Consider the following 25,409-nt stretch of genomic DNA (forward strand, 5'->3'; position numbering starts at 1 on the left):
ATATGTTTTTGGGTTGCTTTTACAGGTTTGGCTTTAGTTTTTAGCGTACTCTTAGTTTAGCTTTTTGAAAAGTGTTTGGATATACTTACTTTGTTAGTTGTATCTTTGTTTGTAGAATTCAGTTCTTTGAGATTTGTGGGTAGAGTATGTAGTAGTGGTGCTACAATATAAAAAGGTATTTGCATTAATTAATAAAATATGTTAGTAAATTTTGTGTTTGTAACAGTTAGTTTTAGTTACATCATTTCATTGACTTACTTTTTATGAGCTGCTTTTTATGTTGAGTTTTAATGTTCTTGTAGGTGTAGTCCAATCTGTCCAATTTTCAGTTGTTGCTTGTATTTTCTTTGGTTTCTTTATCTGTAAAAAAAAATGTAATTATGTTCAGTGTATAGACATTTTTTTAAGCTTGCAGTCATGTTTTATGCTTTTTGTTTTATGCTTAACTTATTTAATGTAGTTCGAGAGATATATGAACATGCTTACTTTGTAAGTTGTTTCTTAGTTTTCTTATTTTTTTTCTGTTCTTTAGTAGTGATGTTTTCTGTAGTGCTAGGAGATAATATCCATTTCATATGTATCAGTTATGTTTATATTTTAGTCATTTTTTTATCTAAGCAGTTACTTTACTTAAGTTAATTTTAGTTACTTACTTTCAATCCTTAGATTTGTAGGTTGAATCTTGATTTTCTTGTAGGTGTTGTCGAATGTATCTGCAGTATTCTCTCCTGTCTTCTATTTTTGTCAGGTTGTTTGTTAGTCGGATTTAATTGGTTATATAGTGTTTTGGAGTTAGTAAATACTTTGCTATTGGTTAATTTATGTTAGTAGTGTTTTAATTGGTTCGTTTGTATTTTTGAAAAACAGTTTGTGTAATTATTTTCCATATAAGGTTAACGCTAATTAATGTTTTGCATACATATTTTTATATAATATGTTTCATAATAATTGTTTCAATTTCTAATTCATTTTATTTTAATTCTGAAAATATTTATATTTATAGTTTGTCGTGAAAAGTTTATTTAGTGTTTATAGTATATTTTTAATGTTAAAAAGTGTTATAGAATATTAATAAATATGTTCGATATTCCTAAAAAAAAGATATTATTGTTGGCGATAATTTTACTCTCGATATTTTTTACTAAGTGTTTATAATTTTTAATAGTCGATATTTAAGTTTAGCGATATAAATGTTGTCGATATTAGTGATATCGATGTTTATGTTGTGCGATATTTAAATTCCGATATAAGTGTATGTTATTAATTAAGTATAGGATGTCGATATTTTTGATGTCGATATATTTGTGTCGATATTTTTGTACTACGATATTGTGTCTTTCGATATTATGTCATAGATTCGCTACCAAGGGGGTGAGCAGGGGTTATTTTAGGAGGTATCCCTCTGACCCTGACTAGAAGCAAGGGTCCTCATTTGGAAAAAGGTACCTACCTCTGCCAACTAGAGACCCCAATTTCTAACAATCACCAGTCAACTCTATCTGATTCTGGAGGCTTGGTGCTTGGGTTCTATTAGGAAGGCTTTCAAGAGATGTGATATTACATTTTCTCTTACGCAAACAGGCTAAAATGTTGTGAAATGGCTTTAGCTAAAGTATACACCTTCTTATTACACTGTATTTGAATTTGGCATGCATTATGCTGTATCTCAAATTTCACAATACTAGAATGGGAACCGCAAACATGATTACAGATATGTATGTTTCTAGCCAAATTATATTTGGTATATCATTTTGGTGACGACTGCATATACCAAATCCTAAATCCTACAAAATTTATTGTTACTTTGTTATTGTTACTTTAGTTTGTATAGCGCCAACTCACCGACAGGTCTCAAGACGCTTTCAGACCAAGAAACCCAACAATTCCCAGCTAGAAAAGGAATAGAATACCCTATGATTAGCAGGGGCCAAAGGCTTCCCTGAATAAAGTTGTTTTCAGCTGCTTTCTAAACTTTAGAAGGTTGGCTTCTTTGTGAAGCACGTCTGGCAGCTTGTTCCACAGCTGTGGAATTAGTGTGGAAAAGGATCTTCCACCCTTTGTTGCCAGTTTGAAGCAAGGGCAAACCAACAGCTGAGCATCCGAAGATCTAAGCGATCGTGTAGGATTATAAGGCATCAAACGATCCTTTATATAGACCGGTGCTTGTCCATATATTGCCTTATGTGCAACACACAAGCTCTTAAACTCCACCCTCTGCTTCACGGGGAGCCAGTGAAGTTTAAGCAATAGGGGGGAGGCATGAGCTCTTATGGGGAGTTTAAAGATTAAACGTGCCGCATCATTCATGACAACCTGCAATCTCTTGATCAGGCTATTTGGCAGGCCTAAATACAGGACATTGCCATAGTCCAATCGTGATATAATTGTGGTTGAAACTGCAGTGCGAAGCATCGATTGAGAGAGCAGAGGAACAAGCTTACGCAATTGCCTGATTAGACCAGTACATACGCCAACTACCATAGAAATCTGGGCGGACATTGACAGGTCGTGGTCAATTTTTATGGCAAGACTTTTTACATTTGCTGCTGGTGTTGGAGTCGGACCAAGTTCTTGCGGCCAATACAAATCACCCCAAGGTGATGTGCCAGTAGATACCACCAAGACTTCCGTCTTTTCGGGATTAATTTTCAGTAAGTTGACCGTCATCCAACTAACTGTGTACCTAAGAACTTCTAACACATGCGCCTGAGCCATAGTAGAGTTCTCAATGCTAAACAGCAACTGAGTGTCGTCGGCGTAATTGAACACTCGACAACCCATGTGCACTAAAGACTCAATCAGAGGTTGTAGGTACAGATTAAAAAGTAGTGGCGATAGTGCTGAGCCCTGCGGGACTCCACACTCCACCATACCTACATCGGAGAGATCATCTCCCTGTTGAATCCTCTGTTGCCCCCCCCCCTTAGGAAGGATTCTAGCCCCTTATAAGCTACGCCACTTATTCCCGAGCTGGCCACTCTTTTGAGGAGCAGGACATGGCTGACAGTATCAAACGCCGCTGACAGATCTAAAAGTATCAGGGCGCTTGGTTTCCTACTGTCAGCCATGCCTCTAAGCTCGTCCAGCACCGAGAGCATCACTAACTCGGTGCTATGGTGTGCACGAAAGCCTGCCTGACGCCCATGAAGGAGGTTGTGAGACTCCAAAAAAACAGAAAGGTTTTGTAGCACATGTTGTTCTAAGATTTTTGATATAAATGGTAATTGGGAAATCAGTCGATAATTTTTCAGGATAGCTGAATCCGCTCCCGATTTTTTTATCAAAGGTCTAACCCGAGCCTCCTTAAGACTAGGTGGAAGATACCCCTTCAACAATGACATATTGAGAAAGGAGACAATATGATTTTCCAAAATGGAACGCGCCGCCCGGCTGAAGAAACCTTTTATTGGACATGGACTTGGAGTTAGCAGCAGAAAGCTGTGAGTCTCACTTCTCCAGGCAGCTGAATTAAAAAGGGCAAACTGAGCAAATCAGTACTCGTACTGCTTTATGGATGAAATTCCTGTTCCCTCTCTTGCATGGTAGGCTATCCTACACTGATAATACTGATCTGTGAGTGCAGTCTATGCAATCGTGAACTGTTGGAGAGACCTGTTGTGTGATCCAATTCTACAAGGGTAATGTACATCCTTGAGCAGAGAAATCTTGGGAGAATGGAGGGTTATCTTTAGTTAACGTACAATCATTGAAAATCTGGAAACCTGATCTAGTTGTGCTTGCTCTCACTCTGCCTTTAGCCTGTAGTTGGATGAGCAGCAGCATTTGTATGGCCTGGATTCATAGCATAACTGTCACCAGACACTTATGTGAGGATCACTAGCAAGGGGCATTGGCTTCGCCCACATGTTGCGAGCTAGGAGTACATGTTTTGATTGAGCAAAAGTTGTGAGCTTCCACAAAAAAGTGCTTACCTGCCACACAAATGTGCTAATTTGTCTATTTATCCAGCTGCTTAACCTTGAACTTACAGGGGCACACAATGACATTGGGATGCTATTTAAGTGTTGTTAGATCTGGTATCTTTGGCATGGTTTTCCCCTGCCTTTTTGACTCTGTTTCCTAGATTTTTTCTGTGTGCTGAATTTCGTTTTTGCTAGTCTAGATGCTGTGGGCACTTTGTAGCTGCTGATCAGTGCCAAAGTGCAAGTGCTCCCTACGTAAATTGTGAATATGGATTGGTGTTTCCATGACTGGCTTGTTTGCCTTACTACTAAGTTCCTATTACAGTGCACTGTGTGTGCCCAAGGCCTGTAATTCAAATGCTGCTAGTGGGCCTGTAGCACTGATTGTGCCACTGTCAGGGCTCGGGTGGCTTGCGGTCTAGGGCCCGCCCCACGCAGCTTTCAGGGGTACCCGTGTGGCAAGATGCATCTGCCATCCTTGGGAGGGCGTTGGTGGCTGATGTGTTCTAGGCCTGCTTGTTCTTCTGCCCTGCATCCTTGTTAGGCTATCTGTATTGGTTGCCTTCCTTTAAAACGCTGCCTAATAGCGTTCCGCCTAATGCGTGAGGTTTGGCATGTAGAAAGCGTCCGCCTAATGCGTGAGCTTTAGTAGACTGGTCGCGTACGTCAGCGCCGTAGGCACGCTAACCTACGCGACCGCGCCCTGTCTCCTGTGCTCACTATTCTGGTTGCTTCTGAGGTGTGGCTGTGGATTCTTCTTGCTCCCCATCCTGTTTTGTAGCAGATCCTGGATTTTGGCTGTAAATACTCCGGAGGCTTTCGGAGATCGTTCCAGGGGGCGTGGCAGGTTCCAGCTTCCTCAGCTTACAGGTTTCCTGACGAGCAGAGTCGTTTTTGAGAGTCCAGAGGTGACGTATTGACCTTCAGTGAAGTAGAGTAGGTCGTGCTCTACAGGTAGGGAATACTAAATCTGTGTTCATGGCGCAAATTATCAAAAGGTACTTATTTTAACTGCTATTTACAAAGATGATTTAAATGCACAGAAATTCTGATTCTCTTCATGTGTTTTTTTGCTTTGAACTATGCAAGGCTTTCTCATTAATGGAAAAGGTTGTGTAACTTATTATGAGGAGAGTAACGCTAATTAAAGGCGCGTAAATGATATGTCAATTGCAGAGATATTTTGGCGCAATTCTTTGTTGGAACTTTTGGCGAATTGGCCAAAAGAGATGTTACAGAAGTTAATGTAATAATCCGCACATTGTTTTCAGAGGCTTCTTTTCGAACTTTGGTAAAGGGGTTATTTACTGAGTTGTAATGTTATTTCCTGTTAAGGAAGAATCTGTCGCAATTCACAAGACGTGAGATTAAACAACCTTGTGAATAAGAGTGTGGTTAATGAATGCAAAAGTACAAGAAGTCTATTGGATTCATAGAGTGTTATTTTAGAGGCTTGTGTTCCAGAACATTCTCACTCTGGTTTAAAGGAACTTTAGATTACTTTGGATTCTAGGATATTTGTTACTAACTTTTCCTTTCCAGATCTCCTTCCCTGCTGTTCCCTTCCTAATTCCCTTTTCCCCCCCGCTTGATCACTCCAAGATTCTGTGTATTTACTACATTCGGAATTGGAGGTATCGAGAGGTGGGTCCTTATAACTTCACGACAGATCCTGAGGAAGACTTCGCCTGACAGAATAGTGAGCCCACGAATTATATTCCTCCTGATCTGTACGTGAAGTCATAATGACTACCATTAATGATTTAATGTCGGCCCTTATGCGTATGCAAGCCGATTTAAAAGAAACAATGAATGCAACCGCCTTGTTAGAGGCTAAGGTAGACAATATTCAACTACAGAGTACTCCTCTTCCTGAAGATGTACAGGAAACTGGTGCTGGTAGGGGAACTACGAATATAGCAGTCACTGTTCCTCCCCAGATTCCTCTTGCAGCTCCTGAACGATTTTCTGAGGATTCCTCCAAGGTCCAAATCTTTTTGACCCAAATTGAATTACATTTTGCTTGTAGACCAGCAGCGTTTCCAACCCCTCAGTCTAAAATTGCGTTCCTGATTTCTTATTTAACCGGAGATGCCGCAAACTGGGCAGTTCCTTTGGTCAGACAAGATGACACTTTGTTATATAATTGGAAACGTTTTGTGGAAGAATTCGAAAAGGTTTTTGATCGACGGACTGTGACCTTATCAGCAGATCGAGAATTGCTTCAGTTAAAGCAAGGAAACAGGGACCTTGTTTCTTATTTATCACACTTCAACAGACTGATTGCCGAAACTTCCTGGCCTGAGGAAAAAAGGGCAGCTCTTTTTTATCAGGGTTTGAAAGATGACCTAAAAGATGTTTTGGCACAAATAGACCCTCAACCAACAGTGTGTTCTGAGTTGATTAATCTGACTCTGCGTTTAGATCATAGACTCTCTGAACGAAGGTCTGATAAAAGAAGAATAGACAAACCTACTTGGAGATCAGAAACAAAATCCAGGTCTCAATTCACAAACTCTGAAGCTGGGGCTGAACCTATGGAAATTGGGACTTTAAGACAACCTTTGTCTAAAGAAGAAAAAGAAAGTCGACGTAAAAATGGTCAATGTCTTTATTGCGGACGAAAAGGTCATTTTGTAAAGGACTGCTTAACTAAACCTAAAGGAAAATTTTCTAACCCAAGCAAGTCAGCAGCTCTGGAAAAAACAGATCAAAAGTCGGAAAACTAGCTGGCCCAAGATGTTTGAAGGGAGATCTCTTGGGAACCATTGCCTTCCCTTCTGTGAATTCATGTGTCTCTAACTACAAAGCACATTTTAGATTAGCAGTGCAAATCAGGCTAACTCGGGAAACATGCCAAATGGAAGTGTTAGTTGATTCCGGGGCTACAGGTAATTTTGTGGACTTAGAAACTGCCCAACGCCTGGGAATCATTTGTGAACAAAAGGAAACCCCAGAAATTGTCCAAGCTGTGGATGGAAAGATATTAGCTGGAGGGCCAGTAACCATGCAAATTTCTAAAGTCATAATGTTTTGTGAAGATGCTAAACGGCAATTACATAAGGAAGAGCTTCAATTTGATGTTATTCAGGCACCTCAATATGGTTTCATTCTTGGAATGCCTTGGCTTTGTTTACATAATCCAACCATAGATTGGCGGAAGAGAGAACTGGTTTTCCTGTCTGATTTTTGCCATTCTTCTTGTCTAAGCACCTCAAAACCAACTTTAAGTCAATTGGCCACAGCAGAAGAGAAAGAAACACTCTTACCAAAAATTTACAAGGAATACGCAGAGGTTTTCAGTGAAGCTAAAGCAGCCCTCCTCCCTCCTCATCGTAGCTATGATTGTCAAATCGATCTCGTACCAGGTTCTAGTGTTCCAAATTGCCGCATCTATGCACTGTCTGAAAAAGAGAACCAACATTTACGACAGTATCTTGATCAATATTTAGAGAATGGTTTCATCCGCCCCTCCAAGTCCCCGGCAGCATCTCCGTTGTTTTTCATTCCAAAAGCAAATGGAGAATTAAGAACCTGTATCGACTATAGGGCGTTGAATAAAATCACTATAAAAAATAAATATCCATTACCACTCATCCCAGTACTGTTGGACCAAGTTAAAAAGGCCAAAATTTACACCAAATTGGACCTTAGAGGGGCCTACCATTTGGTGCGTATCAGGCAAGGTGATGAATGGAAGACTGCTTTCAAAACTCGATATGGATTGTTTGAATACATGGTAATGCCTTTCGGGCTGTGCAATGCACCAGCGGCTTTCCAGTTTTTTCTGAATGATGCTTTGAAAGAATTTTTGGATCTTTTTGTTATCGTTTATATAGACGATATTTTGATTTATTCCGATTCTGAAGCTCAACATGAAGTCCACGTCAAAAAGGTTTTGAGAACTCTTCAGTCTCACAACTTGTATTGCAAACTATCTAAGTGTGATTTTCATGTTCGAGAAGTTGAATTTTTGGGAGTTCTCCTCACACCAACTGGAATGAAAATGACTGACAGAAAGATTAAAGCAGTTGCTGAATGGCCTACTCCAACATCGGTTCGAGATATACAATGCTTCTTGGGCTTTGCAAATTTTTACCGGCGCTTCATTGATCACTTTTCTGCTGTGGTGGCTCCAATTACATGTTTGTTGAGGAAGAAGGTGAAATTTGAATGGACCTCTGAAGCTGAAAACGCGTTCCAAAAACTAAAAAAAGCCTTTACTGAAGCTCCCGTCCTCATGCATCCCAACGTAGAAGAACCTTTCATCGTTGAAGCTGATGCTTCGGATGTAGCCATTGCAGCCATTCTCTCTCAAAGGCATCACACTACTGGTCAAATGCATCCAGTTGCTTACATGTCTCGGAAACTAAATCCCGCAGAGCAAAACTATGTTATAGCTGAGAAAGAATTGCTTGCTATACTCGAGGCCTTCAAAGAATGGAGACACTACATAATGGGAGCGAAATTTACAGTTACAGTCTATACAGATCATAGAAATATACAGTTCATGAGTTCAGCTAGAATGTTAACCCCGCGACAACTCCGATGGATGATGTTCTTCGCCGAGTATGATTTCATAGTAACTTTTCGCCCAGGACAAGACAACAAAAAAGCTGATGCCTTGTCCAGAAAAGACTCTTCTTTGCATCGCTTTGAAGGAACTCCACAACCTATAATCGATCCTGGCAAGGTAATCAGTGTGCTCTCAGCAGATCAGTTTCTAGAAAATATTCATGAAAGTTTTCCTCCTTCTCAATGGAAACTATGGTTGAGCCCCGAAAAAGATCAAACTATCAAAGAAGGAATACCTTTCCATAAAAATAAAGTATATCTGCCCTCTTTGAAATTACAGGAAACTGTGTTCAACTGGTTACATTCACATCCTATGGCAGGACACCCAGGCCCCAGAAAGACGGTGGAAAAAATACAAAAGATGTTTTGGTGGCCTACACTGCAGAAGGATGTAATAAAGATGGCTAATGATTGTGAAGTCTGCGCAAGATTCAAATCCGATCACACGAAACCAAAAGGTTTTTTGCAGGTTTTACCAACACCAACTGAGCCATGGAAACATATTTCATTGGATTTCATTACTGACTTGCCACCAATCAATCAGCATACTGTGATTTTAGTAGTTGTAGACAGTTTAACCAAATATGCACATTTCATTGCTTGTAAGCAGTTACCTTCTGCTGGACAATTAGCGCAGTTATTCTTGCAACATGTTGTGCGCTTACATGGCTTGCCTTCAGTTCTGCTTTCAGATCGTGGTTCTCAGTTTTCTTCCAAATTCTGGCAACAATGGTGTAAGAATCTACAGATTACTTCCAATATGTCCACAAGTTATCATCCTCAAACTGATGGGCAGACTGAAAGACTGAATCAAACTTTGAAGCAATACTTGAGATGTTATGTTACGGACTCTAAAAACTCTTGGTTAGATTTACTTTGGATCGCTGAGTTTGCATACAATACTTCGCCTCATTCCTCGACCGGATCCTCTCCGTTTGAGGCTCTTTATGGCTATGAACCTAACACCATTCCTTTGACTCTACCCGACGATGGGGGTGGTGTTATTACGCCGTTTCCACCTCCTTCACCCTCTGAAGCCGGGCCCTAGACCGCTCTTGGGAGGGGGGAGTACTGTCAGGGCTCGGGTGGCTTGCGGTCTAGGGCCCGCCCCACGCAGCTTTCAGGGGTACCCGTGTGGCAAGATGCATCTGCCATCCTTGGGAGGGCGTTGGTGGCTGATGTGTTCTAGGCCTGCTTGTTCTTCTGCCCTGCATCCTTGTTAGGCTATCTGTATTGGTTGCCTTCCTTTAAAACGCTGCCTAATAGCGTTCCGCCTAATGCGTGAGGTTTGGCATGTAGAAAGCGTCCGCCTAATGCGTGAGCTTTAGGAGACTGGTCGCGTACGTCAGCGCCGTAGGCACGCTAACCTACGCGACCGCGCCCTGTCTCCTGTGCTCACTATTCTGGTTGCTTCTGAGGTGTGGCTGTGGATTCTTCTTGCTCCCCATCCTGTTTTGTAGCAGATCCTGGATTTTGGCTGTAAATACTCCGGAGGCTTTCGGAGATCGTTCCAGGGGGCGTGGCAGGTTCCAGCTTCCTCAGCTTACAGGTTTCCTGACGAGCAGAGTCGTTTTTGAGAGTCCAGAGGTGACGTATTGACCTTCAGTGAAGTAGAGCAGGTCGTGCTCTACAGGTAGGGAATACTAAATCTGTGTTCATGGCGCAAATTATCAAAAGGTACTTATTTTAACTGCTATTTACAAAGATGATTTAAATGCACAGAAATTCTGATTCTCTTCATGTGTTTTTTTGCTTTGAACTATGCAAGGCTTTCTCATTAATGGAAAAGGTTGTGTAACTTATTATGAGGAGAGTAACGCTAATTAAAGGCGCGTAAATGATATGTCAATTGCAGAGATATTTTGGCGCAATTCTTTGTTGGAACTTTTGGCGAATTGGCCAAAAGAGATGTTACAGAAGTTAATGTAATAATCCGCACATTGTTTTCAGAGGCTTCTTTTCGAACTTTGGTAAAGGGGTTATTTACTGAGTTGTAATGTTATTTCCTGTTAAGGAAGAATCTGTCGCAATTCACAAGACGTGAGATTAAACAACCTTGTGAATAAGAGTGTGGTTAATGAATGCAAAAGTACAAGAAGTCTATTGGATTCATAGAGTGTTATTTTAGAGGCTTGTGTTCCAGAACATTCTCACTCTGGTTTAAAGGAACTTTAGATTACTTTGGATTCTAGGATATTTGTTACTAACTTTTCCTTTCCAGATCTCCTTCCCTGCTGTTCCCTTCCTAATTCCCTTTTCCCCCCCGCTTGATCACTCCAAGATTCTGTGTATTTACTACATTCGGAATTGGAGGTATCGAGAGGTGGGTCCTTATAACTTCACGACAGATCCTGAGGAAGACTTCGCCTGACAGCCACTAACCCAAGCAGCCTTTCAAAAGGGTCCCAGACCTGCCATTGCAGTGTCAGCGCGCAGTCTCTACTGCCATGTTGATATGGCAAGTGCACCTACTTACCAGGCCCTAACCTACCTTCTTATTGCATGTGAGTCACCTCTAAGGTAGGCACACGGTACCTTTGTGGGCAGGATGAGTGTATGTGAAAGGTAGGACATTGACTTATGTGTGGGTTTTCAATATTGAAAGCCTATCTGTCCCGAGTTTATTTATAACATCTTATAAGTATAACTTCCCATTGGGACAAGGTAAAAAGATGGACTTTAGTATGCCTGAAGTCAGAATATGCAAATACATATTTTAATAAAGATGATTTTTACATTGTGTATTTGAAAATACCACTTTTAGAAAGTGGGTATTTTCTTGCTTAGCCATCCTGTGTGCCTCTGTTGGTTTGTGGATTGACTGTCTGGCTTTAGAGAGACAAGGGCTGGGGATGTGCATTCAGTGTAGACAGCCACTGGGGGGGTTGAGGTGTGTCCGACCTTTCCTGTATGTGTCAGGGCTGGGCTGAATAGACCTCGGCTGCATTTAGAGTAGGGTGAGGAGATGTCCTTGTACCTGAATGGGCCTGGTCTGCCTTACAAAATGCAGTCTCCACCTCCTGGCGGGAAGCTCAGCCAGAGAGAACGGAACTGGTTTTGACTAAGCAGAAAGCCTTTCTGCCACAAGAGAACAAAGAGAAATGGAATATACATATATTGGGGCACAGACCCCAGAACTTTAGATTACTTCTGGACTCAAGAGGAACCTCTGCAAGGAGAAGAGCTGGGAAAGCTGAAGGAGAAGTACTGCCCCTTTGTTGTGCGCTGTCTGGGGTTGGCCTGCAGTTGCCGTTTCTGCCATGGAGAGGACCAAGACTTTGCTGTGTGCTGTGTATCCTGCTTGAAAAAGATCTCCAAGGACTTAGTGTAGAGCTTGCCTCCTGTTCTGAAGTCTTGGGGACACAAAGGCTTAATTTCCTCTGGCCTTCTGCATCTGGAACTGCTGTTTCAGCTGCCACAGAAGGAAATTGCAACACCAACGCTGGCGAGCGATGCCTCGATCTGCAACGCAGCAGTGGACACTACTCACGAAACCTCAAAAAAACTGCCCTGACTTGCACTGCAGCCCTGATGCCTGCCGATGCAGCACCATAAGACTCTGAGGCCACTTCCTTCACTGGAGCCGAGGGCACTGCTCATGACGCACCGCAGCCCCAGCCTCATCCATGCTGGTGCTTCATCATCGTGGAGCCAATACTGGACGTGGGTGACTTCCTGAATCCATCGACACCGCACCGTAGTAAGGAACCGCTGTCTCACCACCACTGTCACGCCACCTCCCCGGCAACAGTAAGGAACCAACGCTTCACCTCCCCAACTACAGTAAGGAACCAATGCCTCACCTCCCCTGTGTCGCAGTGAGGAACTGAGGCTTCACCTCCCTTGGGGTCGTAAGGAACCAATGCCGCCGAGCGCCAACAAAGCATCACCTCCCTGAGGCCGTGCACCATCTTTGCATTCATCATTTTCCAAGATTTGGTTCTTTGGGGTCCATTTGACCCAGGGCCCGACGCCACGCACCTCGCAGTCAGGGCCAGACTTTTGGATCTTCTTCTGTCACGATGTCGTAATACCTCCAGGTGGAGTTATTTGTTGATATAAGCTTGATTTGTGTAAATAACCTATTTTTGGTGATAACTGAATATATGTATTGACAATTTTTGTAGTTTTGGTCTTGTTTGTTTTTGATAAAGAATACTTATTTTCTACAGGTGTGGTGTCCATTTGTAGTGTTTTCACTGTATTATTGTATGTGCACACAAATGCTTTACACACTACCGCTGAGATAAGCCTGTCTGCTTGTGCCAAGCTACCAAGGGGATGAGCAGGTGTCTGAGGGCATAACTCCCTTACCCTAACTAGAAGCAAGGGCCCCTACTTGGACAAAGGTCCAAACCACTGCCAACTAGATACCCCCATTTTCAACACATTTCTTAGATAATTAGATAATTTATGTTGTTTTCCTCTGGCAACAACTCAGATGGGAGGGGAACGGTCATTAACGTACATGGATTTGTAGGTCTGGCTTGACAGTGCAACTATCACCTGACTTTTTAACATACACAAATATTATTCTGCACTTCTTTGCTTCCACACAAATACATATATACATATATTCACATGCGGTTTACTTGTAATGGTTCACAATCGTTGTTCCATCCTCATATCGCCCTCACCCTAATCCCGCAGCCTGTCCAGTAAACACGTTTCATTATAGCTGGTAGTGCTTTCCCCAGGCTGTGAAGTAAAGCCTTTCTCGTATAGCATTTTGACTGCCTTTTAGAATCATGAACCTCAGACATTCCCACTGTGCACCAACACTTCCAAGACAAACCACAAGCAAGGTAAATTTAAGGGGAATCATGTTTGTTCCTATCAAGGCGTTCTTTAACAGAGGGCTGCTAGAATAGTCAATCGTGTAATAATGAAAACGTCTATATACTATAGGCCTTCACTATAATATTAGTAAATATACAATTTAATATATGTGGAATGATGGAGGTCTTAGTCTGACTTGCCAGGATTCAAACTTGTTACCTTTAGATTACAGCAGAGTTTAGCTGTAATCAAATTGCACCATGCAAATTACCTGCCAAACACCTCTGCTCGAGTCCCACCAACCTTTTAGTTCCAGTGGTGTGTCAGAGATTTTCTTATGCCCACTGTAGACAGCCTGCTTGCAGAAGTATATAAAAAAAACGATATTTTCAACTTGATCTGCTACCTTAAATGCTGTTCCATCTATGTCTCAGAGTAATCACCCACTGACTTGAGTTGCTGTAGCCTAACTCAATTTGTGTCCATCGAAACCATAACTTGAACGTGATTTGAGATATATGCTGATTTCCTGCTATATGACATCATTGTATCACTGGTCAGGTCAATGTTTTTACTGGTCAAGACACATATAGCGGCAAGAAAAAGCTGGTTTAAACAGTGGCTTCTGCACTTCATGCTGTCCTTTTGGTGGAACAATACAGATCCTCCTACTAACAGTGTAAAGCAGGGGAGTCTTAACTGCTTGCTTTCTTGTTGGGGTCTCAATTTCAGCAGATTTTTTAAAAGGCCTCTTTTTGGTAGAACAATTTTAGTAAAATGTTCAGATGAAATATCAGCATCGAGGAGGCCATTGCATAAATGTTAAGGTAATCGTAAAATTGACACAGACTAAACAGGCTTATCAACAAAGATAAACAGCTGTTTTTATAAACAAAATCATTAAAATATACATGATAAATACATTCTGGCCATCAATACAAATTAAGCTGCAAACGAAATTATATCAAAAAAAGAATCGGATGAAAGTGAGAAACAGAGAAGCAGAAGTAAAAATAGGATCTAATATAAAAGATCTTACCAATAACGTGTATTTAATTGATAAAAGGCAAAAGAATGATCAAATACGTCCAGGTGATTTACTGAAGTAATAAAAATAAAGAAATCTACTATTTTCTTGTTGTCAATACAGTCCAAACATTTAATTTAGCCCAAAAGTTCAAGAGAACCCATACATTATTTTGGGTAGGTTCGAGAAAATTAAATTTAAGACCACAATTCAATTTATACCAAAATACCTCATTTCAATCCAGATAGTTTGTGAGTGTATATTTACATTTGTAGAAATAATGGGGGCTGAGTCACAGAACTAATCGGAGACAAAATCCTAAGCTTACTACTTTCGGTATTCACAGACGGCATTTAGTAGTAGTAAAGTTAGTAGTCCTAACTTTACTACTACTAAATGCCTTCTGTGAATACCAAAAGTAGTAAGTTTAGGATTTTATCTTAGATTAGTTCTGTGAATCGGCCGGTGTGTCCAAGGGAATGCAGATGACACCAGCAAATGGTGGGTAGTTGACTAGCCTTGAGAGAAGATTCCACCACCTGTCGACCACTCACATGAAATGTAATCTTTTGGAACGACCTTTGAACTGTCATTAGCATCTATGCAGTTCAAGATATTACAGGTGAAGCAGATTCTGCTTCAAGCACATGCCCACAATCCTGTGCAAGTATGTTGAGTTAATCTGTGTTGCATCCGCCTGCTCTCTTCTGAAACTGGATCTACAGTAACAAAGCAGGGAAAAGATCCCAACTTAGAATGCTGCATCCTTTAATTATATTTATTGCTATTTCAGCACAGCGCAACTTTACATCACAGTTAATGGCGTAAGTTTAATGGCAATGAATATTTATTTTTTCTGTATTGCCATGTCATCACTGAATCTTTTGTTGCACTGTGACACGACCAGCCACGGCCCTTGCCTAAAGAACATAATGACGATAAACAAGTCTTCACAAATTGTGCATTGGCTTTAAAATATATGCCACATTTCGTCTTCAGTTTTCTTTACCTCTTCATCTCCGTTTTTAATTACTGCAAGCTGAGAATCCATACGTCTGCAGTTATCTCTGCTGTCTGTCCAATTGAGTGTGTCAGTAGAAAAGAAATAACAATTTCCAGAGTGGTAGATCCAGTTAACGGGACACGAAGTGCTGGACGATGCTGTGAATACAAAAAATATTAACACGTTAACCGGCATAACACATGAATTATTCATTTATTTCTGCATAACACCTATGCATTTTAATTGTAATTCATCGCTGTTTAATATATCTCAGAAGGATGAAATTTAGCAGAGAATTGAATCAATGTCTGAGATTCTATGACCATATAACACCCATATCAAACCAATCAAGCGTCTCAAGGCCTTCAACGGTTGGCGATCAAAGCGCAATCACAGTTGCATCGTGCTAAAGATGCTGCATGGTGGCGCCTCAGGCTACCTCTCCATAGGTCTTCCAGCTCTACCATCTGGCACATCATGTCAACCTATTGCTCATCTGCAAGAGGGACACCCTCATTTATACTTAACCACAAGTGGGGTCTTTTATCTCTTTTAGTTCACTCATACTGAGTTAAGGATTCCACATGTGCGCACAATGGTTTTCTGTAATATTTCAAGAAAATTGCCGTCCTTTTAAAGAATGAGCATTAATTGAGGTTTTCAGATACAAACATTGGCGAGTTATGTTGACAGATAATCACCACAACATGTGCTGTGCGCATGCACGTTTCTTTGTGGTTGATGCACAGAAGGTGGAAGCATACCTTTGCTTCCTCACTTCACATCGAGCTTGTTTGTGCATGTGTGGTGAGGCACAGGACCGTCACTCTGTTGTAATGCCAACACACTATCAATGGCAACCCTGTTAAAAATATATTGACCTCCACCCTGAACCCAGCAATAAAACCAATTTGACAGCCTTTAGTGACCACGTTCCCTCTACAGTGCTAGTGACAGGCCTCTGGCCCAGGGCCGGACTGGCCATAGAGGGCACCGGGCATTTCCCCGGTAGGGTGCTAGGGTGGGGGATGGTTTTGGGCCCCTGGGGGGCCATTTTTGTTATTGGGGTCGGCAATATCGGCCCCCTGTAACAAAATCAGCTGAAACCGGCCCTTGTAAACTGCTCAGCTGCACTCCCGCTCACCCCAGGGTGGGCCGGCTGAGCAGTTTGCCATGGCCGGTTTCTGTTCACAGTCCAGACCTTCTCGGGCCCTGCGATGTGCCTGGAGCCTGAACTTCTCAACCATCCCAGGTAAGGTGAGAAGGAGACTACACCCTCCCCCATGTACAGTTCATGGCAGTGATAACTTTAGGGCACAGGAAGCGCTATCACATCCAAATATAAACGTTGCTATTGCAGCAGCGGCAGCTCCTCTGCAGTGGTCAAGGAGCGCCGCCCCACTGGCTCAGCCAGCAGCCAAAATAAAACAATATTGATTTATTTTTTTGCTGCTGGCTGAGCCAGATTGTGTGGGGATGGGTGGGACGGGCCAGGCAATGGGAGGGTGGCAAAGTGATGTGCACTGCTAACTGTGCATGTCTGTTTGTCCGGCTGTCTTAGGCCGGCCAAACAGACATGCACAGTTAGATTTCTCAAACCTAGCTGAATTGCACAACCAGGTTGGAGAAACAGCACAGACTCCCTGACCTGAGCGGAGCATCAAAGCAACCGGCTCAGTCCAATCCCTGAGCTGCTCTCATGCAGCAGGAGAGCAGCACAGGGATTGGATGGGGAGTCTGCTGCTTTCCCAGTTTCTGCTGGGACCAGGAAGCAGAGGATCTCTGAGGCGTGAGATGTCAGAAGCAGCATGAGGTAAGTTTTGTTTATTCCCCCCCCCAGCGCTCCCACCTCTGTGCGCTCCCTCCTTCCCTGTGCGCCCCCTCCTCCCCGTGTGCTGCCTCCACCTGCTCACCACTGTCAATATGTATTTGCTGCCACTGCATTGCAGCCACCATGCACTGCTCATTGTTTCTTCGAGCTCGAAGCATACGGAGTAAAAATGAGGTGGCTTTGCTTCATGGAAGACTTTGGATATTCCCTAAATAGGCAGGAAGAGGTTAATGTGCGTAGAAACGCTTACTACCATTTACAGTGCCTTCTTTGAATACCAAAATGAGCAAGTGCCTTCTGTGAATACCAAAATGAGTAAGCGCCTTCTGTGAATACCAAAATGGTAGTAGGTTTATCATTTTATCATAAGTTAGCTCTGTAAATCGGGCCCATTGTTTGGAGATAAAAGACAGCACATTCACTGCAAATGTGGAGTGACTGGGAATATGAAGAAAACCTGCCAGTTGCAACCAAGGTTTTTCCTTACATTGTCCATCGCGTATCCACCAAAGAACAAAGTATAAATGAGGATGTGAGTCCCCATTTTGAGTGCAGGTTCAGTTCTCAATGATACACATCTTCTGTCATAGCCGGTGATAAGGGCTACAGCCTACCCTTTAACCGTTGGCTCTCTTTGGTTCCTGAGAGCAGAAGAAGTTGCCTGACACCCTCCCACCCCAAGGGAAACAATGCTGCAAATTCTCAGTTGATGGAAAGTGCAGCTTTGGATACATCAATGTTCATCTTCAGTAACTGAGACAAAACAACACAGTTGCCTCTGTTCTCCTTTCAGTGTGATAATCAGTGCAATATTTCATTCATTTTTAGGGTCGAAACTTCGAGAGCATGAGCTGGGGGTTCTGTCTGTCTTTTGAGACACTGTTGTTTACAAAAAGGGCTTGGTGCCCTCCCATTGCTTGCCATTTGTTGGCTGCACCATCTTCCTCTTTTGAAGCCACCTTAATTGGTCAGTGATGGCCAGATATAATTTCCGATCTTCTTCATGGAGCAGGGATCAAGCACAGATCAATAAAACAAAATCAGTGCCCATCTGCTGCTACGCTAGTACTATCACCACCACCCCCCACTCACCCTGCCTGCTGCTCTCTCCATAGCATTTTTTTTTAAAGCACGAATGATCAAGCTGCCAACAAATTATTATCCCCTCTTCTAATTCTATTTCCCTTGATCAACGCTCCTCCCCTTCATAATAGACATGAAGAAGGTCACTAGGAAATTCACTGCATCAATAAATCCCTTGTGACAAGATCAAGTCCCACTCCATAATCACAGAGTAGTTCTCAATTTTGCTCCTGTGCAGAAAAAAAAGAACATATAGGAACGGCTTCCGTGTGCTTGAGCTCATATATACGGAGCTCAGTCGCTACCTTTGTTCTCAATCTACCACATTCAAATCTTCCCTACTCTATTCTACTACAATCTATCCCATCCTACCCGACTCCAACCTACCCCAATCTATCTCACTTCAGTCTACCCCAATATACCCAACTCCAATTTACCCCAATCTTCCCCACATCAATCTACTCCAATCTAATCTACTCAACTACAATCTACCCCAATGTACCTCTCTCGAAGCTACCCCAATCAACCCAACTCCAATCTACCCCAATCTACCCAACTCCATTCTACTCCACTCTACCCACTCCACTGAACCCCAATCAACCCCACCCCACTCTACCCTTTTTCCCCACTGTTCCCCATTCCACCCCACCCCACCCCAATCTACACCACTTTACTCTACCCCAATCTAACCCACTCCACTCTACCCAAGTCTACCCCACTCCACTCCTATCTACCATAATGTACCCCACTCGAATCTGCCCACTCCAGTTTACCCCACACCACTCCAATCTAACCCACTCTAATCGATCCCACTATACTCTATCCTAAGCCACTGTGCCCCTCTACCCCAACTCCAGTCGTCCCCAATCTATCCTATCCCAATCTATACCATTCCACTCTACCCCAATCTAGCCCATGCCCCTGCAATGTACCCCGCTCTACCCCACTATACCCCACTCCAATCTATCCAACTCCACACTACCCCAGTCTACCCCAGTCTACCCCACTCTACTCAAATCTACCCACTGCACCCTACCTCATTCGACCTCACTCCTATCAACCCCACTTCAATTTACCCCAATCTACCTTACTCCAGCCTACTCTACTCTAATCTACTCCACTACAATCTACCACAATCTACCCCACTCAAATGTACTCCAATCTACCCAACTCTACCCCACCCTACTTAACCTCAATCAACCCCACCACTCTGCCCCTCTCTTTCTCACTCTACCCCATTCCATCCTAACACAATCTACCTCACTTTACTCTACCTCAGTCTACCCAACTCCACTCTACTATGATCTACCCATCTCCAGTCCTATCTACCCCTCTCCGATCTACCCCACTCCAATCTACCTCTACTCACCCTAACACAATCTATCCCAATACCCTCTATCCCACTCCATTTTACCCCAATCTACCCAATTCTACCCCACTCCACCCTACCCCAATCTACTCCTCCACTTTAGCCTAATCTACCTCACTCCACTCAGCTCCAATCTATCCCACGCTAATCTGCCTCAATCTACCCCATTCTAATCTATCCCACTACATAGCAATCTTCCCCATCCCAGTCTATCCCAATCTACCTCACTCTGTCCAACTCCACCCCACTCCACTCTGCCTCAATCTACCCCATTACACTCTACCCCAATCGACCGTACCCCAAACTACATCAATCCACAGCAATCTGCCCTAATGTACCCTACTCCTATCTATCCCACTACAATCTACCCCTCTCAACTACTCTATCCCATTCCAATCTACCTACCGCACTCGACTCAATCCTAATCTACCCCACTCCATTCTACTCCAATCTAACCCACTTCTCTCTACCCTAGCTCATTCCATTACAGTCTAATCCAAAGTACCTCATTCCAATAAAACTACCTCATTCCAATCTACCCCACTCTACCCTATACTACTCTACCCCAGTCTACCCCATTCCACTCTACCCCACTCAGCTCCACCCCAATCTAACCCACTCGAATCTACCCCATTATACCCCTCCCTATTCTACCCCACTTCACTCTACCCCAATGTACCCCATTTCACTCATCCCTACTCCACTCTACTCCAATCTACCCCACTTCCAACCAGCCCACTCTGCCCCAGTCTGCCCCACTCCACTTGTCTCCAATCCAATCTACCCCACTCTAATCTACTCCACTCTATCCCAATCAACCCCGCTCCAATCTACCCCACTCCACCGTGCTCCACGCTACCCCAATATATCCTATTCCATTCTACCCCAATATACTCCACTCCACTCAACCTCAATCTACCCCACTTGGTTCAACCTCAATCTACCCCACTGCTTTACTATCTACCCAACTCGACCCCAATCTACCTCACCCCATTCTACCCAGCGTTATCCTTACCGTACCCCACTCTGCCACATTCCGCCCTAACCCATCTACTCCACTCCAGTCAACCCCAATCTACCCCACTCCAGTCAACCCCAATCTACCCTACTCTACGACAGCTTACCCCTTTCCACCTCAATACACCCCAAACTATCCCACTCCATTCAACCCCATTTACCCCATTCCACTCTACCCCAATTTACTCCACTCCAATCTACCCCAATCCACCCCACTCCAATCTACTCCACTACAACCCCCTACAATCTAGCCTAATTTACCTCACTCTGATATACCCCACTCTACCTCACTTCAATCTACCCCTCTCTACCTCCCTCGGTTCAACCCCAATCTACCCTACTCTACTCCAATCTACCTCACCCCATTCTACCCTGCTTTATCCTTACTCTACCACACTCCACTCTACCCCATCTACTCTACTCCACTCCATTCAATCCCAATCTACCCTACTCCTGTCAACCCCACTCTACCCTACTCCATGGCCATCTGCCCCACTCTACCTCAATCTCCCCAACACCAATCTACTCCACCCCAAACTACCCCACTTTACCTCCACACAACCACAACCCACTCAACCCCCATCTACCCCATGCCACTCTACCCCAATCTACTCCACTCCAATCTACTCCACTACAACCCCCTAAAATGTAGCCTAATTTAGCTCACTCCGATCTCCCCAACTCTACCTTACTCCAAACTACCCCTCTCTACCTCACTCTATCTCATTCCACTCTACCCAAATCTACCCCATTCATTCCAACCACACTCAACTCAGCCCCATTCCACCCATCCACTATTAAACCCCTCCACTGTATGCTAAACTACCCCAATCTACTTCACTACATTCTACCTCATGCCAATCTACCCAACCTAACCCACTCCAAACTACCTCACTCCACTCAACTACAATCTACCCAAATCAACCCCACTCCACTCTACCCCAACCTACCCCACCCCACTCTACCCTACTCTACTCTACCACATTCCATTCTACTCCAATCCACCCCAATCCAATTAGGTGGTGCCTCACATGATGTGGATGAACCCAGGGGGGCAAATGTTGTGCCCCCCTGTGTGCATGCACACCAGTACCGGCACAGCCTGGACTGCAGCAGTCTATGCCGTGCAGGCAATGACTTTGATGTTCCCATTGCGAAGCCTAGTTAAAAGGCACCGCACTGGGATTTCCAAAGAACCACCCACCAGACAGAAGAAAACTCCTGAACTGGTGATGGTTCATACATGGGTTTGACGGTATGGGAGCAGGTGGTACCACTACCGCTCCGCCAAATTTATAAAAAGGCCTTTAGGCTGGGGTGACCAGAGGACCATTAACTAACATGCTCAGTGGCTCAGCAGGGGGTGTATTTAGTTTCCCCTTGAAGGATCTGTGGACTGAAGACATTGCACGCACCTGAATACTGGCATCAGCAAGATGTGAACTTGTGACCAGGGCGAGGTGAAATATCTAGACATTAGGGGCTGCTCGTGCCCTCCCACCTAAGGTGCAAAAAAAAGCAATTGATGGACAGAATGCAGCACAGTGTCAAACATTCACCCTAGTACAGAGATCTGGGTCTAAATCCATAATTTTATTGTTTTCTTCCCATGTCATTCCAGTTCGGACACAGCCATATGCAAATCAGTCTTGACCCTGCTCTCTATGGGAACAATCCAGCCGGAACTGCCATGCCAGGTCTTCTGTGGACTGGAAGCAAGCATCTTGGGACTGGTTTTGGGGCATCACCCCATATCAGCCAGGTTAGCTTGACTCCAGTGACTCCAGTGACATGGAGAGCATGGGGCCTACGTCTAGGCATACCTGTCCCACTTGGGGTGAGAAATGCAAAAAGAACAAATAATGGACAGAATGCTGTACAATGTCAAACATTCACCCCAATACAGAGATGTGGGCCTAAATCCATCATTTGTTTGCTACCCATTCCATTCCAGTTCAGACCCAGCCATATGCAAATCAGTCTTGACCCTGCTCCTTATGGGAAGAGTCCAGCTCGAACTGCCAGGGCAGGCCTTCCGTGGACTGGAAAAAAGCATCCTGGGACTGGTTTCGGGGCATCACCCCTCATCAGCCAGGCTAGGTTGACTCCAGTGGCATGGAGAGCACAGGACCAATGTTTGGGCATACCCTTCCCACACGGGTGACAAATGCAAACAGAATAGTTGATGGGCCGAATGCTGCACAATGTCAAACATTCTCCCCTGGGCCTAAATCCATTGTTTATTTTCTCCTCATGCTATTCCTGTTCAGACCCAGCAATATGCAGGGAGTACCTTGCTTGGCAGTTCAACCTGAACTTGCCCATTAGGCACAGGGTCAAGACTGATTTGCATATGGCTGGGTCTAAACTGGGGTGGCATGGTGAGCAAAAGAATGATGGATTTAAGCCAGATCTCTTGACTGGGGGTGAATGTTTGATTTGTTCTGCATTCCGTCCATCATCTGTGTGTCTTTTGCTTCCTTGCCCTAAGTGCACGGGGTATGCCCAGACGTGGGTCCCGGGCTCTGGGTGCCACTGGATTCAAGCTAGCCTGGCTGATAAGGGATGATGCCTCGAAACCGGTCTAAGGAGACTTGGTTCCGGTCCAGGGAGGACCTGGCGTGGCAGTTCAGGCTGGACTGCTCCCATGAGGCACAGGGTCAAGACTGATTTGCATATGGCTGGGCCTAAACTGGGGAGGCATGGTGAGCAAAAGAACAATGGATTTAACCCAGATCTCTTGACTGGGGGTGAATGTTTGATTTGGTCTGCATTCCGTCCATCATCTGTTGTCTTTTGCTTTCTTGCCCTAAGTGCGCCAGGTATGCCCAGACGTGGATCTCAGGCTCACTGTGCCTCTGGATTCAAGCTAGCCTGGCTGCTGAGGGGTGATGCCCCAAAACTAGTCCCAGGATGCTTGTTTACGGTCGAGGGAGAACCTGGCTTAGCAGTTCTGGCACAGGGTCAAGACTGATTTGCAAATGGCTGGGTCTAAACTGGGGTGGCATGGTGAGCAAAAGAATTATGGATTTAACCCAGATCTCTTGACTCGGGTGAATGCTTAATTTGTTCTGCATTCCGTCCATCGTCTGTTTGTCTTTTGCTCTCTCTCCCACCTATGGTGGTCATATCAGACAGATGTCAGGTGGACCCTCACCATCTTTCACCAGAGGGCCACAGCCATAACCCTGGCTTGTGGATGTTATGCCCCCTGATGTCATGATGCCAGTCCTGAAGACGCCATTGTGTGCCTGAACAGACACCACGGGGCAAGCGAATGTTAGGATCGAAGTTGTGTAGAGGGACTGCCCCATCCTGAGGGAGTCAAGGCACTCAGAAGATTTTTTTCTACTTCATAGACATCTCCAACTATCATCTGGAAGAGACACAGCGAACCTGCATCCTCAGCCCAGCTGACACCATTTATCGCTTCTAGCATAATAGTAAAAGAGAAAAATTATCCTCCTCCCTCCCAAGGGAAGATAGATACATTTGAAAGGCCTCTCAGTCCTGCAGTCCTGTCTCTTTCACTGGTAGGGGTTGGAAGGCAAGGAAGTGGAGTGTGATGCCTCAGAAATTGGGGTCCTCTTTCAAGTAATCCACAATACTATATTGTTTCTGGAGAACAAAACTGAAGAAAAGTGTATTGACATCTAACTGCTGCAAAACCAATTACAAAATATGGTGGGCTGTGTTACTGAGACAAAAGGTAAACTCGCAGGAGTGGAGGAGGTCATTCTTGGCCTCCTACCCAAAGTTGCATGACTGCAGAAACCTACCAAGATCCTAGAACACAAAGTAATATGAATGGAAGGCTGACTGATACTCGCCAACATCAGAATCATGAGGGTTTCGAAGGTGGTGGAGGGTCCTAAATCCACAAAATTCTTATTGCATTGGCTGCAGTTCTTGGTCCATGCAAAAGGCTTCTCCTGTAGCTTTGTGGTTGAGAGGGTTCTTCACTCTTGGGCCCAATGTCTCCGGTAGCAGCCACACCCATGCCTCTCATAGTGCATCTCCTGCCTATGCTGATGGGGATGCACTACTCAGAACTGCCATGGATCCCGTGCTAAAATCGCTGTATTTTGCCCAGCTCAAGAACTATCATAGAGCCATCTGTCAAACTCGGGCTGCTTATTATGCAACTGAGTTCTCCAATAGTCCTAATCCTTCCAAACTTGTCTTCAAGGTACTTAAAGATCTGATGGGGAAACGGACTACCTCGATAGAAATTTGCACGGACTCACACTGTGAGAGTCTGGCATCCTTCTTCGTGGAGAAGGTGCAGGCAATCTACCGAGGTTTTACATCCTCCGTTCCCGAGGAGGCTACTAGTGGTTGTGAAGACTTTGGTTGTGGAAACTCTGTCCTCCTTGCCGGCCATGTCTACTGAGGTATTTGATACTCTGAGCCTCAAAGTTAAATCGGGGTCTCCCTTAGACCCGTTGAAGCCGGAGCTTTTTACGCTGCTCCCGCCTTTATGCCGTGAGCCCATCCTGGATCTTATCAATCTTTCCCTTACTGAGGGCGTGGTTCCTCCCTCCTGGAAGCAAGCTGTGGTCAGCCCTATTTTGAAGAAACCCAATCTTGACCCCTTGCTTCCGGAAAATTACCGGCCCATTTCCCTCCTGCCTTGGACCGCTAAGGTCACTGAGGCATACGTGAATACCATCCTGTCTACCCATCTCTCTCGTAATAACATTCTTGACGAGAGTCAAAATGGGTTCCGCTCTCAACACAGCACTGAAACAGCTCTGCTCTTTATGATCGAGCATTTGCGGTCAGTGCTGGATGCTGGGCAG

At 44.1% G+C, this 25,409-nt stretch overlaps 1 protein-coding gene across 2 annotated transcripts in view; it reads right to left on the bottom strand.

The window, feature by feature from the left end:
- LOC144767472 (CD209 antigen-like protein C) overlaps window positions 1–25,409 on the bottom strand; it is a 356,973-nt gene that overhangs the window by 88,002 nt on the left and 243,562 nt on the right. For both annotated transcript variants that reach the window (XM_078650891.1, XM_078650889.1), the window contains one exon: window positions 15,314–15,465. In XM_078650891.1, the coding sequence (XP_078507017.1) occupies window positions 15,314–15,465 (152 nt within the window). The remainder of the gene's footprint in view (window positions 1–15,313; window positions 15,466–25,409) is intronic.

This window comes from Lissotriton helveticus, chromosome 7, assembly GCF_964261635.1.
Source record: "Lissotriton helveticus chromosome 7, aLisHel1.1, whole genome shotgun sequence".
Classification (NCBI taxonomy): Eukaryota; Metazoa; Chordata; class Amphibia; order Caudata; family Salamandridae; genus Lissotriton; species Lissotriton helveticus.